The 17103-nt window shown below is 41.8% G+C and overlaps 1 protein-coding gene across 6 annotated transcripts in view; it reads left to right on the top strand.

Annotated features, from left to right (window-relative positions):
* The window catches only part of SNX30 (sorting nexin family member 30), a 71838-nt gene that overhangs the window by 46335 nt on the left and 8400 nt on the right, over nucleotides 1-17103 (top strand). For all 6 annotated transcript variants that reach the window (XM_019490657.2, XM_059724616.1, XM_059724615.1 and 3 more), the window contains 3 exons: nucleotides 3131-3326; nucleotides 4336-4535; nucleotides 11527-11613. In XM_019490657.2, coding sequence (XP_019346202.2) covers nucleotides 3131-3326; nucleotides 4336-4535; nucleotides 11527-11613 — 483 coding nt within the window. The remainder of the gene's footprint in view (nucleotides 1-3130; nucleotides 3327-4335; nucleotides 4536-11526; nucleotides 11614-17103) is intronic.

Here is a 17103-nt window from a genome sequence, read left to right as displayed (position 1 = left end):
GGTGAGCAGTTTTAATTAGAGCAGCTCTCCAGGAACCAATCCAACTTAAAATTCCCCCCTACCTACCCCCAAGCACATGTATAGGCAGTCAAAGGTACTACAAGCAACTGGGGCTGTGTAAAACAGCAACATTTTGATTTCAGATTTGTAGTTTCAGAGGGACAGTGTCTTGTTTCACTAAAACTGTTTTGGTGTTTTGCCCATAAACTATAATGGGGAACCACGGAAATGCCTATAACTTTGTCATTTCTTGCCTGATTGAGCTGAAAACAGCAGAGATGTTAGCCCCTTCTGAGGCCATGAAGCCTGCCAAGTTTCAAGGAGATGGGGTGCAGGGGTTTCTGGAAGACTGCACTTTGTCACAGAGTAGGGTCTCTAGAGATGGCCTTGATACCCCTAGGGCGCTGTGACTGCCAGCTCCACCCTGTGGGCACCTTGTTGGAAAAGATAATAGATAGGGAGGCTGCCCTCAATCTTCAGCTGGGTCACGGTCCTAATGGACTCCACTAAACCCTGTAGGTTCTCGGACCCCTTGCTGGGATCAGCTTTTTCAGTAGGTGCCTCAAGGTGCACATTAGCAGGAGGAGTGGACTCAGCTGAGCCACTTTACCTTCTCTGAAGTGCCTTCTGGGGAAGGAGACATGGCTGTAGGGGAAACTTGAGGAGTATGGAGCGCAAACTCCGATTTTACCTCCTTCCCTAGAATTTCCCTTGCTAGGGCACTCGGATCCAGCCCTTCCTCTGGCACCGGAAGGCTCAGGCTGGGAATTGAAATTGGGGTAGAGGAAACTGTAACGCTGGTGCTGCTTGTTGTCATGGTGCTTCTCAGGGTGGTTATGGTGGGTATTATTGGAGGGGATGCAGATGCTGCTCCTATCTCGTTGGTGCCACTAGCTGCAGAAGCAGCATGGCTACTTGTTGGAAAGAGGCTGCATCTAAGCTTGGGGGGGGGGAGACTTAGAGCTCTCCCTCTGCCCCCTTTTCCACCCCGGCCAGAAGAGCAGCCACCTGCCTTTCTAGCACGCTTCATGTTTGGTGTGCTGGGAAATCTGTGTATTTATGTAATATGTATTTATGTACTATATAAATGTTGTACTTTCTTGCACAGTCAATGCAGAGTGTCAGGGAAAACACAGATATATTTTGTGTGGAAAGAATAACAAAAATAGGATTTTGGGGAAGGAATAGATTAGGAAATGGTATTTGGGAAAGGATTGGATCCCACTTACTAACTACAGACTAGCAGGTAGAAAGTGAGAGCCTCCTGATGCTGCTAGAGGATACGGCTCAAACTGACAAAGGCACAGCTGACAGCCCATTTCAAACACTGCTTTTGTGCTCCTTCTCTGTCCCTCCCCCAGAGCACTGGGATTGGAGGAGACCTCAGGGAGGGATCAGTCACTGCCCAGCTACACAGTCAATATCGGAGCAGTCCTTTCCCCTCTCGCTCCTTAATTTTGTATTTCCCTGCAAGCCCAGCTTCAAACCTCTTTGAAATACTTGAAATGCTTCAAGTGCCCTCATTTCACTTCAAAGCCTTGCGTTTCATTTTGGTTTCAAGGTCGAAACACCTTTGAAACAAAACGTCCTAATTTGGCACAGCCCTAGAAGCAATCTTCAGCATGATGGGCAACATGACTTTTTTTTTTTTTCTTGGCAACATTTCTCAAGATCTGTCTCTTCCACAGTTGTAGTACAGGCCTGTATTACTTTAAGTAATGTATTTTGAAAGGGGTGTAGTTCTAAAGTTTTCTAGCTATGATTTCTAGGAATTGGCATCATAGAAAATGAGGGTAGGAAGGACCTCAGGAGGTCATCTAGTTCAATTCCCTGCTCAAAGCAGGACCATCCCCAACTAGATTATTCCAGCCAAGGCTTTGTTAAACTAGGCCTTAATCTCTGAAGGTACAGGGATTCCATCACCTCTCTAGATAACCTGTTCCAGTGCTTCACCACTGTCCTAGTAAGTTTTTCCTGATATTTAACTTAGGAAAAACCTAGGGTTACTTTATGATCTTGGTTTGTGGGGGTCAGGTTTGTATATGTATCGGTCTAGTAGACTAAAGCTTCAGAGCAAAGTTTAAGCATGAAATGCTGACCTCTGCTGGAAGGACTACAATACATCGTATCAATAGAAGAGAGAATAATCATGGTTTAATAAATCCAAACATCCTCCTAGGGAAGGGATGCACAGTCCTTGGTGTATTCTATGAATATGCAAGTAATTACTTCCAGACCCATATAATAAGACTTCTTGCAACAACTTATTTCTCTTTTCTTTTGTCCTGGGCCCCCTGGTAACATGGCCTACTGGGGTAGGAATTGTATTAACACAGTGCATGCTGAATATTATCCTGTCTAACCCTCTTCTCCATTGGAAGGGGAGGAGGGCAGTCATAATTGGCTAACTCAGTTCATTGCATTTGGAGATCACCTGAGTATTTGGTCACTTTCTGGTTCCATACACCCACATTCTTGGTGGCCCACAGGAGCCCAGTTCTGTCTGCATACATCTGTATATTACTAGTGCAGGGGACTGCAAGGTAGCTTTTTCTGCAGAGCACTGGGAGTAAACTGAACCTGCTGACTTAGCTTGCCAAAAATAGTCTGAAATGTACTATATGACCTGAATTTTTCTACGTGTTCAGTGCCACCACACTTTGGATTAGGCTGACATTTGCCTTCTGTGTGAGCAGGAAGGTACTTCTGTCAGTCTTGTGTAAAACATCCCTCTGTCTACAGACACTACTGAAGTATAAGCTTTATCCTGTTAGGCACTATGAAAAATGCATATGATCCTGGAATTGATAGCTCATGATCCAACATCTTTTGCAAAAGCTTTCTTTCATCACTGCTTTTAAATGAAGTGCAGACTACTTAAACTAGTGGTCCACAAGGCTTCCAGTAGTGGGCTGGAATGGCTCGGCTAGTAACCAACATGGGCTGGTGCTAGGCCTGGTCTCTGCTTCTTGCTGCCACCTTGCTGCACTGTGACATGGGTAAAGCCCTTGCTGCTCTTCAGGCTAGATCCAGTGGCTCTGGGTTATACCCTGATTTAGACTAGTTATGGTATTTTGCTTTTCCTGCCTGCAAACTGTTTAAAAAAAATACTGTATTTTGTCATTACCAGGATCTTAATGCCTACAAAAAGCAAGGAATGGCATTGCTCTCCAAGATGGGAGAGTCGGTCAAATATGTCACAGGAGGTTATAAACTAAGAAGTCGACCACTGGAATTTGCCGCCATGGGAGAGTATCTAGATGTATTTGCTCTAAAGCTTGGAACAATTGACCGAATAGCACAGCGGATTATCAAGGAGCAGTTGGGTAAGAACTTTCCTCTGGGCAGGGAACTTGGCAGCGATTTTGTCTGCTGACAGTAGTACTGCCTCTTCTCTATTAAAGAAATAAATAAAAAATGGACACTACAGAGTCTGAAGGCTAGCATTTCACTTGAATGGTTGTGCTGTGTACACTCTTGTAAATGCATTATTTTGTTTAAAACTTGAGTTACCTTGACTTAGTGTGTGGTAGGGTTTTTGTTTTTTTTTTGTAACTGGGTTTTGGCAAACCAAACTTTTTACTCCATTTACGCTCTTATTTTTGAGGCTACAGTGGTTTTAAACTTAATCTCTGGCTAATGTATACACTTTTTTTTAATCCCGAGTTGAGCATCTCACGATAGGTGTTTTGGCTTTTTTAAGAAGACTTGGGTTGCAATCTCAAAAGCCTGCAAGACTACAGCATAAGGAATTGGCTTCTGGTCTGGTCAAAAAGCTCTAACTTGAGCCTATTAAGTATCTCCTAACATTTTTTTCTATAGGAAAGTGGTTGGTTTTGTGGGTTTTTTGTTTATTTGTTTTTGTTTTTAAACCTTAACTCCTGTATAGGTTCCATGTGGAAATTTCATCTTTCCTAATGTTGTGGAAACAAGGAGGCAGGGAGAAATTAGGGCCTTGCACTCAACAATAGTACCAGTGAATTCTGTGGTTTTTTGGAGTTAACTCTTGGCATGTGTACATACTTTCCTCCAACAAGAGATGCTGTTAATACAACACAAGCCAATTGCATGTTGCCAGGTTTAGAGTTTAAAAAAAAAAAGGGGGGGGGGGCAGTAAACTGACAAAACTATTTAATGTTAATCTACAAAGAAGCCTTCAGTTTTCATAAAATATGCAGTTAAGTTCTGACTTGACACGCCGTACTTGGTAAATGTCAATGTGCATGCATTGATTTCAGTTCTGCCAAAAGGCTGGACTACAGTAGTCTTCCAAAGTACCTGTAAAAAATAACTTGCTGTGCTCTTCCCTTTTTTTTCCATCTCTGCCTTTCCCAGAATACTTGGTGGAACTAAGAGAGTATGGACCAGTTTACTCAACTTGGGGTGGGTTGGAGGTAGAGTTAGGAGAACCCTTGGAAGGTGTGTCTGCCTGCATCGGCAATTGCTGTACAGCACTTGAGGAACTGAGTGAAGACATGACGGAGGACTTCCTGCCTGTACTCCGGGAGTACATTTTGTACTCGGAATCCATGAAGGTAAGGAGCCTTGTGACCATCCCGTTCGTTTTTCTATATTTTGTGTGCACCCATAAACAAGCATTCCTGAATAGACCCTACCATTCACTGTGTGTACATGTTTGGCTTCCCATCTGGCAGTAGTTTGTTGCAGGAAAGAGGATGAATTGCTATCTCCGCCCCCTACCCACTTTCCAAATATTGAAAATATTAAACTTCTACAGAAGCTTGCATGTTGCAGTTTTGCAACAACCTCAACATTGGTAGACTTCCACAAGTGAACAAGGGCACATTATTCTGACGCAGTATCTTCTGATCAATCCATGTACAACCTCTAAGGCATGAAAATGTTATAAGGGGTTTTTTTGCCTGAGAGCTACAGTCAACTTGGAGATCTGTCAAGACCCTGAAGAGATTGAAACTTCCACATGCAAAAAGAGCCTGACCTGACAGACATATCTGTGGTGCTACTTCTGCATGACAGCGCTCACTTGCACACTACAGAACTTTTTATCATTTGGATGGACTGTGCTGCTCCATCCTCCTATATAGCCCAGAGGATGAAGGTAACACTTTTAGGATGCCAGCAATGTGGTAGAGACTACATAATAGTTATTGGAGGAGTACTTGTTTCACTACATGGTTATGTTGAGATGATACATGCCCTATTCACCAGTGGAAAAGCCTTAGTCAGGGGCTTGTTACTGGGGGGTGGGAATAGCTGTATTGTCAGTGATGTACACCCTGTGTGCAAATTTTAATATTAGACTAGTATTACTAGAAAGAGTTGGAGGTGGGGGGGCAGCATTACTTTGACCTCCCCCCCCCCCAAAAGAACTTGCAGACTTTTATACAGAATCTAACTACTGTAGCTGATAACTAGTGTCATGGTTCCTTTCGGACTGAACAGGGGTTGTGTGCTAGACCTCAATCTACCATTGTTCTTGTGCATTTAGCACAATGGTAGGTTTTTTTTTTTCTTTTCTTTCAACATGCTGAGCATTGTTAGCCAAACCTGAGATCAGGCTCAGTTCTTATTCAACCCTACATGTGAAAGATGGATTTCTGATGCTACAATAATGCTACTTAAAATTCATGAATGTATGATAATGCTACACTCTACATGAAGTCTCTCAAATCTGCCTCCTGTGGTCATCCAGCACCTAACTTTCTATTAATCAAAAGTCAGTCTTTCAATTCTAACCTTTTCAGCAGTGATGAGCAGTGACCTAACTTTGTTCCTTTCATAAATGGGCACATCAAATGGTCCTCAACATGCCACTTCTATGCTAAGGTTTTGGTCACTCCCCTGAAATTACCTGACAAAATTGCTGTCCAAAAACATGTATGCATGTTCTGAAATTTCCTTTTTTAATAGGAGTATCTCTGCAGTCCATTCAACATGTAGGGCAGTTTTATAGACACATTTTTTTTACTTTTCTTCCACAAGCCTATAAAAACAAACAAACAAAAAAACAACTTAAGGTATTGACGTTTAGGGTCTTGGTTCCTCTTGAAATTAGGTTGTGCTTGGGAATAATGCTAAATATTTGCATTGCAAGTCGCTGCTTCCTCTGTTTTAAGAGTTAAGGCACTTCTGACATTTTGTTTTAACAAAGTAAGTTTTTAAACATTAATTGGGTTAATCGCATTTTAAAGCTGATATTGAGCCAACCAGGGTGATTAGCATGGGTTTTAGGTGATCTGTGGCATGAGAATGCTTACAGCTTTACAGAATGTAAGCCACTGTATATATGTTCAGCATTTTATACTTTTTTCTTACAAAAAAACAAAACCAAACCTGAAGTGTCAACAAAAAACAGTTCTGCTTGGAGCACCTCAGGAAAGTCCCCAACAAGGTGTATGCTCTCTCTTTTTTTTTTTTTTTTTTTTAAGTTTTACTCAAATGGCACCTGAAATGCCTACTTCCTCAGTTGTGCACGCACGCATGCAGAAAGGGACAGAGATCTTGTACTTCTAACTGACTTCTTTTGGTATCTTGTCTTCCTGATTTGACTGGATTTTACATGTTAAAGTATGATACTTGCATACAGGCTTTCCTTCACGTTGTCTGTCAAGTGGTTTATGCAAAAGCTGATTGCACTAGAACTATGCTTCCTCAAACAGTGAGGTGAAGGTCTCTTCTCAATTTACAAAACCCAAGGAAGAAAATTTCTTTCATTTGAGCGCTCTGTCCCAGAGAACCTGACTTAATTTAGGTTTACTTCATGGACTTCAGTATACAGGTAGCAGTTGCTGGCCCCACGTTGGCTTTGCTTGTTTAACCTTACTGTGCTTTGCGTATGCCTAAGCAGGCTGTGGCATGTGTTCTCCACACTAAGGTATTTTAATGAAAGTTGGTAAGGAAAGCCAGTGATTGGGGAAACTAGTGATAGTGGTGGTGTGTTTATTTGTTTACATTTTAGGGGAAAACTCTTCAAGTGTAACTCTGTGCTGTCCATAGTATCTTCCCCAGGACTTCACCTTAAACCTCACTTGTTTTGTTCCCAGGTTTCTGCAGGTAGGGAGGATAAGCATTTTGCCAGGGCAAAACAAATGGGTTGATGGGATGGTTGGATCCAGGCTACTGGTGTTCTTTAGGGATACATGCCCTCTAACTGAGTGCAACTAATGCAACTGAATAAACTCCAGTGCAGTTTGAACCAGAGTAAACTAATCCCAATATCTGGCAGGATATTGGTGCTGTAAATTGGTCTGCCTAATTTCTGTGTACATGTTGATGGTGATGCTTGCTGTGCAGTATAGTAAACTTACTACACAGTAAAAGTGCACATGTGGAGGTGCCCACTGAGTCTAAAGCATTCAGCATTTTGCATAAAGCTCTTCTGTTGTAAGAAGCAGAACTGTAATTGTAGAATATTGTAGGCTTCTGAAGTTTAATCTGCAGTGTGCTTGCCTGACTTTCAGGGAGTGGGGGGGAGCTGGCAGGGATCAGTACTTGAACCAAAAAAAAAAGTGTAGGTCCCCAGGATCTGGAGGGCATGAAGAGCTGTGGTAGAGTAGGGAGTAAGGATGGAGCTGGCTGTTCAGAAAGATAAATCCCTTGCACTGCTTAAAGAGTCAAGTTTCAACAAAAAATTAAAGGTGGGGGATAAGAGGGACAGAGTTCTGGCTGCACAGAGTGACCAGTTTTAGTGGGGTTGGGGTAGGAAAGAGAATAATGCAGCATGGGATGTCTGGAAGAGGGACTGACTCAGCTGCTGTCACAGAATACTTGCTGTCTACACACAACACTGAAGTGGTTTACAGTGAATTGGTTCAAAATAGTACTTGACCTTTTTTCCCCAGGCACTTATGAAACCTTCCAGGTAGCTTTAAACCAGTTTAACTGCCTGTCAGTACTTTTTCACAATATACAATTACTGCATAGGGGGTGGGAACAGGGAAATCTTTCTTTCATTCCATGAAACTAGATTAGAGCAAGGCTTCTAAAGCGAGGCTTCTAAAGCGAGGCTGTTGCTTATTTGGTAGATGTTCTGTGCCAATGCAATTGGCAGCTATTTAGATGAGGTTCAGAAGTCTTATTTCAGTCTATGGCTGGCTGTCCAGCCCTCCACACTTGACACCACGCTTGGTGAATTTGACCCAGTGGGAAGATTCAAAGGTGGCATAAGAGAACACAGCCAAAGTAAAAATCTGTTCTGCAACAAGGAAAAGTATTAAGATTACGTTAGCATTTTTACTAATAGCTTTGCCACTTTTTCATGCAGGGTTGTTTTCCCAAGAGTGAATATTGAAAAGCTCTCACTTCTGAGGGACTACTCCAAGTGACAACTTGGGCAGCTGAAAGGATACCACTCTAGTTAAAGCAATACAACTGTACAAGAATAGAGGTATTCTGGACTAGGTACTACCTTTCAGATGTGCTGTACCTGAATCTGACAGTGCTTTCAGGTGCAGACAAGCCCTTTCCTTCTATAACTAATCTAGTAAGGATCGTTTCTTGTCAAAATGGAAGAGGCTAAAGGTCAATTCAAAAGGCATGGCATCTTTAAAAGGGGTAAAGTGGGGAATGTTTAGGGATTACCTGAACAATCATGGCTTAGTAGGGAAGCATTTTTTCCCTCTGAGAAAATCAAACCTGCCTTGCAGCATGTGTGCATCAATGTTCCATGGGAAAGGCAAGAACCTATTAATGTTTAATGTAGTTAATGGCTTTTACTAAAATATTGCACAAACAGTGTGTGTGTATTTAACCCCCACCCCTTTTTTTAAATAGCATGTTGGCAATTATCAACAGTGCATTGGGGCATTTTGAATACACTTCTAAAACTAAGTCCATTCCAAGTTAGTTCCTCATGTAAAGAAAAGGTGGTGACAGTGGGATAAAAAGGTTTTTGATTCAAGGGCTGTAGCCTTTGGAAATGCATCCTTTCTCTGTAAGGCCTGCCTAAGTGAGGAGTTGCCTAGGAATTTCTCATTAATGCAAAGGTGTAGAAGGAGGGAAGGGTCTTAAATAATGTTTCTTTGCTTTGGGACCACCCTGTATCTTGTGAGGATGGCCTTGAAGTTGGAGCATGAGACAATGACTTGACTAGACTTTTTTATTCCCTAAACTGTCAGTAAAACAGCTGTTGTTCACAAACAAATCTCTTAGTCCCCATGGTGCCTTCCTTCCCCATCCTGGAAGAGAAGCATCCTTACTTCATAAAAAATGCTTTGCAGGCTTTTGTTCTGAGCTACAAGATTACTGTGCCCTCTTGAAGAATATTTCAGGCAGGAGTGTTCTGTTACATTACTAAGCAAAGCCTGAGATCCTTCCTTTCTCAGAGGAAAAAGAAAGCAGTATTACTTGTACTGCATGCAAGGCTGATGTGTTGGGCTGTCAATTTTAATTATTCTTCAAACCCATTTTTAGCTTTCTATTTAGACTGCCCACCAAAATAGTCCCAACCAATCAACATTATCTAGTATCAGAATCCTCTATTCTAAACTAGTCCTTGAAGGTGCCATTCAACTTGCTGTACTAACTTCAGATTTCCTGGTCCATGATTTGACACCAGTGTTGTAAGAGGCAAATAATAATTTCTTTAAAATCCCCGGCAAAAAATAGATATTTCTTCAATATCCCTGTATACCAAAGAGGAAATACCTGTTAAATAACATTCATGCTTTCAGTGCTTTTTTAATATCTGTGGAGGGGAAAATTTTTATGTGGGTTACTTCTTCTGTGTTCTGAGACCTGATGTCTTACATTTTGCTGTAAGCAAATAGCATGCTTGTGTGTGTGGCTTTTTGTGGGGGGGAGAGGAAGTTTGGGGGATGGGGGGGGGGGGAAGGACATGCAAGGAAGCTGTCCCAAACTATTGAAGGAATTATCCCTTTCCTCCTATTTCTTGGAAATGTCTAATTTCTTTGGAGTGAAGAATACTGTGGAATATGAGAATCTAAATTAATACTGACTAAAGTTCAGATACTGGAGCAACCCTGTAAATTAACCCCCTTCGCTTCTGCTGTGCCTCGAGTAATAACCCAACCCTAGCAATTACTAACTGTTCCTAATTGAATCCTTGAAATATTGTCATAGGCTTGCAGGTTTAGTGTTTGAGCATGTGCCATCTTGTCTACTTGCTAATACCCTTTAGTTGGTGAGAAGCTGTACCATTTAATTCAGGGATGAATTGTGGATTAAACTATTAGTGTGTTAACTTCTGCTTGCCGTAAGCATGGCCTGTCCTGCACTGCTCTTGTGACTTTACTGTAGCTTATGGTAGGGGTAATAGCTATGTACAGAAGTTTTTGAATTTAACAAACTGCCCTTGTTGTCTCCTGGAATAACCAATACTTGACCAAGCTTTTTATTTTTCTTCTTTGTTTTCTTAAGACGAGAACTGAAAGCTGAGGCCCAAATAATTAGGTTAGCCCTCTGCATGGCAGGATATGTGACTTTATAAAAACAGGGCCAGTAGGGCATGAGGATTGCTCTTCAAAGGAATAAGCAAGGAGCTTATCCTCTAAATAAGAAATCTCCCGGGACTTTTATTTTTCTTCTCCATGCAAAATATGCATTTTAAAAAAAGTAATGCCCATGTTTAGCGATGGTCTTGGTATACAATTGCTAATACTAATGTAGTAATATAGTAAACAAAACCTCAACTAATGTGTTGTTTTTTTATAGATCAGAGCTTAGGACAGACCTACATCTGCAAAGCTGTCATATATCATGCTGTAGCCTCTTGCATGTAAATCTGTGACTGGATATCCAATGTTTAATAGGACTGTGGTTAGGCGATCCTGGAGTTTTTTTTTACATGTGACATAAGACTGGTCTTGTCTTTGTTAACTGACCTGGAGAAACAATCCTGGGTAGCCTAGCCAAGTTGTCATAAAGTGTGTGTGGTTTGTTTGGGTTTTGTTGCATTTGTGTTGTTGTTGTTTTTTTTTTTTTCTTTGCATAAAAACATTCTCTCCATCCTTAGACAAAGCTTTCATGCTTCCACCCTTGCATTTTTTAACAACAAAGTAAAACGTGACCTTTAGGTCACTCCTTCAACAAGTCATGAAACTATTGTCACCTGGCCAGCAGAAGCTCATCTTCAGGAAGATTGCTTGCCAACTGTGTACAACTTCTGTTTCTCTTGTTGCCTAGTGATTTTTTTTTTTCCTAATGCTTTATAGATTGGATTCTTACTTTAACCTTTCTTCCAGTTCAGTTTCTGCAGGTGAGTCAACAGATGAATAGAGAAGTTAAGTATCTTGGCAAAGGTTGCACTGAAAACTAGTTGCAAGACTTGGGAGTCTTGGCTTTTTCAGCCTCCCTTCTAATGATTACAAATCTTGGTTTGTACCTGTTTCCAGGCTAAATGGTTCAGCCTAGAGTCTGTCCATCTGTTGCAATGCCTACAAAATAAAACGGGAATCTGCCGTTCAGTGCTGACCTCTGACTCAAGTGATATGTCAACTTATATCCAGCCTGAGGTCTCTAGCAGGGTGGGGCAATAGGGAGAGTTACCCTCATCTGCTTTCAACCTTTGCGCTTTTCTTTCTCTAGAATGTGCTGAAGAAGAGAGACCAAGTTCAAGCAGAGTATGAAGCAAAATTGGAAGCTGTGGCCTTGAAAAAAGAAGACCGTCCAAAGGTTAGCGTTTGAAAAAACTTCAGTAAAAACCAAACCTGTGGCACTCTTGTCTGTCAGTCTTGGCTGAGAACTTGCTTAAAAAAAAAAAACACTGCGAACAAAAGCATTGCCACTTCTTACCTGGAACAGTCTCTTTTCGTTTATAAGCTGGCCTCAGAATGAGAACGAACAGCGATGATGGGTGGAGATTTTCAGTGGAGAAAAAGCTAACGGGCTAAGCATGTGGAGGGAGATGGGGTGGTGGTGAAATCTACTTGTACCTGTAGTTACATCACTGCAGCAAAGAGGAAATCTTTGGATAGGCCCTGTGGGGGAACACTACTAATAGGTCATGCCACCAGCATGATCTGAAACCCACTGAAGTATAAGTGAAAAGACTCCACTATACTTTGGGTCAAGCATTTTTTAGGAATTAACTGTTCCTTTGCATGCTAGTGAGAACTTCTTCTCCCTCTTTTTTTAAATTGCCTGTGGGATGCAAGGAGAAGTGTACTTATCAACTTTTGCAGGTTGATAAGCCTGGCCAACACCCCCTCCCCCAGTGACCTTAGTGCTCTGTTACAAATTTCTTTAAAATTCTGCTTCTTTTTAGCAGAGAATTCTCTGGTTCTCAGTTACCTTGTTTACAGTAATTAAGTATCCAGGAAATGTCCTCACTTCAGCCACTAGAGGGTATTACAGGATTTGCATTTTGGCATCTGGGTAACAATGTTGGTATTGATGATAAAGCCTATGTTGTGCATGTCTTTCAGCTTTTTTCTGAAAAAGGTATACCCATCACCATGTTCTTTGAGCAGCCCCTTTCCTGTGCTTTTTGATTTCACCAAGTACAATAGTGTCTTGATTAAAGGGGAGGGGGGGGAAACCACACAAGTTCCTTAGCCCTGAGTGCTGTTCTTTGCTTCTGTTGGACAACCACCACAGTGACCACACAGGATGTGGATGCTTCAGTTACAAACCTTCATTACAGGACATGATGATTTTTTTTTTTTTTCTTTAGCTGTTTCTCCCCTTCCTCCAGAGGTGAGCAGGGTGGATCCCAAGTAGGCCTGCTTAGTAGTGATTGCAGCTGCTAAATTCTATGCTTATCTTTGGTTCCAAGTGCAAAACAGCCATCATGCAATCATTGCTGCTATATGTAGATCTGTGACTAGTGATTACCTAAAGCCACAAGCACCTGACCCTGCCACCACTCGCCCATCACCATAGGACTCCCTATTAAAGGAAGACACCTCCCTCCCTATTAAAGGAAGACATGTAGTCTTTAATGGGAATGCCATTGTGCATCAGCAACCACACAATACTTTGCAGGAAGGAAACTTTTAACCTGATGGCAAGGAGAATCCAGACAACTGGAGGCCTCTATTCTGCTGCAGCCTTCCTCTGCCTTTGCAGCCATTGTGAAGTATTTTCTTCATTGGTCTGCTCCACTGTTGAAGACTACTTCTTATTTTTGAATTGCTATTAGTCTAGGAGCTCTTGACCTTGATGCCCTGGTTAACCCTACTAGCAATATAAAACTCCAGAAAGCATCACTTTCAAGGTTATTTTGTAGAACACAAGTTCCTCTTCCACATCAGTTGGTTCTTGAGAGGTTATCTAATTCTAGAAGTGCTGCGAACAATGGCAAGAGAAAAAAAACAAACCACTGCAGAGACTAAAAAAACCTTTTTTTTAGAGAAACTTATTAGTGGTGGTAATGTGGCTAAAACCTAAATATGAAGAATCCTGACTGATCACATTCACATAGTCCACAACTGTTTAACAAACTCTTATCATATTGGCTATCACAGGGGGTAGAAACTGTGTGCGCAACTCTGCTAAAAATTAATTTTAAATCTTATAGCTGGTTCAGTCACTCATCTTGCAGGTTTTAATAAGAATTAGAAAGATAATCTAATTTCAGGTAACTATTCTTATTTGAAAAAAAAAAATAGTAACTAATCTACACTGCTGTTTTCTTTCAACAACAAGGAGAAATATTTTTAAGGCACTTATTTGAATGGCCTCCTGTTGGGCATGTCAGCCTTTTATATCTGCCTTGCAGTGAAACTAAGAACCTTCTTGCCAAAGTCTTCAGTAGAAACTGTTTCCTATTTCAAAGTTTCAATGCTTCCAGTGGAAAAGCCCAATTCCTTCCCCATGTTGAGATGAAAACTTGGCCCCACTGAATGAATTACAACAACTTAGTCGAGATCCAGTTCCTGTAGACTTTCAGGGTGGATTGGTGCTCTGTAGTCATCCCACCTGACTTGCAATAAGTCATAGATCCTCTTAAAGGCTTGTTTCCAGATCTGGATTTAGTAGAGTATATGTAGCTCAGCAAACCCCAGTGGTCTGTAGATTGTAACACTGGATTTGTAATGGACATTCTCAACCTGTGGTCTGTATTGCCCCCTTTGGGGGTAATGCAGTGCCCAGAAAGTCTCTGAAATCTTTTTTGCTCTTAAACAAAAAAAAACAAAACAGATGTTTATGGATTCAGAGACCTCAAATGTGAACAGAATTTATGTGGAGCCTTAAATCTTAAGCAGAGCAAGCTATCCCATTAACAGTCAAGGCCCTGGTGATTTCTGTGGCAATGGAATTTTGACAACATGCTGCTAAATTGACCATCTTCAGCCCAGAACCCACCAGTGGGGGTGAATTACACCTGCATTTTATTTATTTATTTATTTATTTATTTATTTATTTAAGTCTAGCTTGCATATCTCTACATAACAGTCCTCCCAAGACTAGTGTAGATACATTCTCACACATAGATATATGGCCCCCATGTCATGCTGGGACTTATCTTTCAACACCTTCACAGAGGAGATGTCATTTGTATGCTTCCTGCAACACTGGGGCTTAGTAGGAGGTAGGGGCCTATGTTCTCTCCTGTGGCATTCCTGAAGGAGTACTGAAATATTTGAAGAATAATCATCAATTGTTCTCACCACAGAAACCCACTAATTACCCAAGTAGAAACAGGGGCTCACAAATTGGAAGCCCCTGTTAAACAGTAGTGCTGTGCGAGAGCCCTTTTAAGCTTCAGAATTCCTATCGCTGAACAGAGGCAGTGGAAAACGTTTTTGTTTTGTTTTATTAGAGGAACTTCGGGCATTTTATAGACCTGCTTCAGGAGGCAGGGGGGTTGCTTTAATTAGTGAGCCATGCTAATTGAAAGCGCCCAAGCATCAAGTGTATCAGCATCCCCATGCTGAAAAATGGCGGTGGGGTGCTTTGAACTAAAGCTCATTGAACAAACTTTAACATGCCCTGACTCCATTTTTCAGTATGGGGATGCTGATGCAATTGACACTGGAGGCTGGAGTGCGTTAATTTCTGCGCTCTAGCAGCCTCTGTTAATCAAGTCTGCTCTGACATGCTGGATTTACAGCACATTGGGCCAGCCTTGCTGCATGTCTGTAGGAGCTCTTTGTGCATTGTTTATGTAATAGTGGGATCAGCTGGATCTTCCCTCCAGGAATGCAGTCAGCCAGCACTCCCTGATATTGCTGCATGTGTTTGAGAGTAGCTGTTCAGTAGAACCACCATTTCTCAATGACTTGTTGAAACTGCAAATGTGTTTTGCCCATCTCTAAATCTTTACCATATGTGACTTTTATGAAGGATCACATGAGGCCTCTGTCTTCCTGTCACGATGATGGCAGGGGGAAGAAACTGTTAAAGTTTTCAGCAGTGGGTTCACCCAGCTGGCTTAAATTTGGTATCACTTCAGTGGTGGCAGTGCTGTGATGGGCTCTTTTTGGTGGCAAACAAACTGCATTTTATGTCTAGTAGATGCAGTCTGTTGAACCCTCCAACTTCTTTTAGACACCTTACTGAATATGCTGAAAGCATTGGCACTGAAAAGAGCCAATAGGGCAGGATAAAATGAAGCTGAAAGACCTGAGAACTTAGCAAAGATAACTAAGCATGTGCATGGGACCTGTTAGGTGAAGGAATAGGCATTGTATCAAGGACTACTCTTTCAAGTGTTGCGTGCCTCTTTCACTCGGTTTTGAATATCTTAGCTGAGCTTAAAGTTGATCCTCCTTATTGACATGGTTCTGCCCTTTTGCATCAGTCCTATGGCTTCCTCTGAAGTCTGCACTAAGGCAGAAATGTATACATTTTCAAAGTGTGCTGTGTATGAGGGACTTTCTCAGACCGGTGAAGAAATGGTGTTACTACTCCTCCTGCTTTGGGATTTAGCAAATATTGTTCTCTCCTTCTCTCCATCTTACCCCCCTTTTAAAGGGGTAGGGGTGCTGATACGGAGGCTGTTAGTTGCCCAAGCCAGAGAAGCAGCTCGGCTGCCTGAGCAGAGGCTAGAACTTCTGCAGCCTAAAGTTGGAAGGCTTCCTAAAGGGGTTATAAAGGGAAGATGGCCATTATTTAAAAAAATGGGGAACTACCATAGCAGTGCTCATATCTTTTGGCTGCATGGACAAAAGTGGCATGGGGCCAGTCTGTGCCCCAGGGTCCAACCCCATGTTGCCATGCTTGGCCCCGTCTGTGCAGTCAGACCTGAAGGGCTCCCCTGGATCTGGAAATCTGACAGCAGAACAGTGAAAGTTAGCTACCACTACTCCCCACTGAAATTCAGGCCCATGGGGAGGCCTGAGCGCTGGGAGTTGACACCCCTCTGCCTTCAAAATGTGCCAGGAAGTCATTCTGCTTATCGCTATTCTGCACTAGTGATTGACTTGGCAGTAGTGAGAGTTAAACGTTCCAGACGGGCAAATGAGTTCCTTTTATCAAATATTTAAAGAGCTCTGCAAGGAACTTGAGCTCGGAACAGGAGCTGAAGTAAGAATTTTTTCCCCTAGACTTCCCCTACACGGATGATTTGTGTTTTGGTTTAACTAGTTGCTTTCCTCAAATCTGTGGTAGTGAAACCAGTAGAAATTGAGGAGTGAATAATACAAATATTTAGTTGAGTCTGGTAAAAGGGATAGAACTTAACTAAAGCTAGCCGTTCTCTAAACCCAAGACCCAAGGGGTGGGGGGGGGGTTTCTTTTGGTTTTAACAGTTTTTAGTGTTTTTTAAACAAGCTGAACTAAACTGGTCTAAAATGCCATCTCGAAGTACAAGTCTGTAAAACGAGGTGGTAGGTAACTAGTAATGACTGAAGTGTAGTATGAGAATTCGTATTTGTCCACAAGTCGTACCGAACTTTAACAGTAGAACTCTGCTAATGATTTTTCCTGAGTCTCTTGTATAATCCTTTCCTTTTCCTTAGAACTCCTTTCTGATTTGGAAGGAATGTGATTTCCCCCACTTGGAGTAATGTATTCCTATATCATTCTAGTGATGCTACAGAGATGCAACAGCAAGGCTGGAGAATGTTATGTCTTTTTTTATTTGGAAGTTGATTTTAATGATGGTACTCTTTTCCTCCTTGCCAGATGTTCTAGCTTAAACTTGTCAGCCAGGGTTTGGTATCCTTGAATAGAGTATTCAGACCACAGTCTTTAGTTAAGGCAGCTGGGGCTTTTTTG

This window comes from Alligator mississippiensis, chromosome 3, assembly GCF_030867095.1.
Source record: "Alligator mississippiensis isolate rAllMis1 chromosome 3, rAllMis1, whole genome shotgun sequence".
Classification (NCBI taxonomy): Eukaryota; Metazoa; Chordata; order Crocodylia; family Alligatoridae; genus Alligator; species Alligator mississippiensis.
Note: the sequence above shows the minus strand (reverse complement) of the source record. Positions and strands in the feature narration are given on the sequence as shown.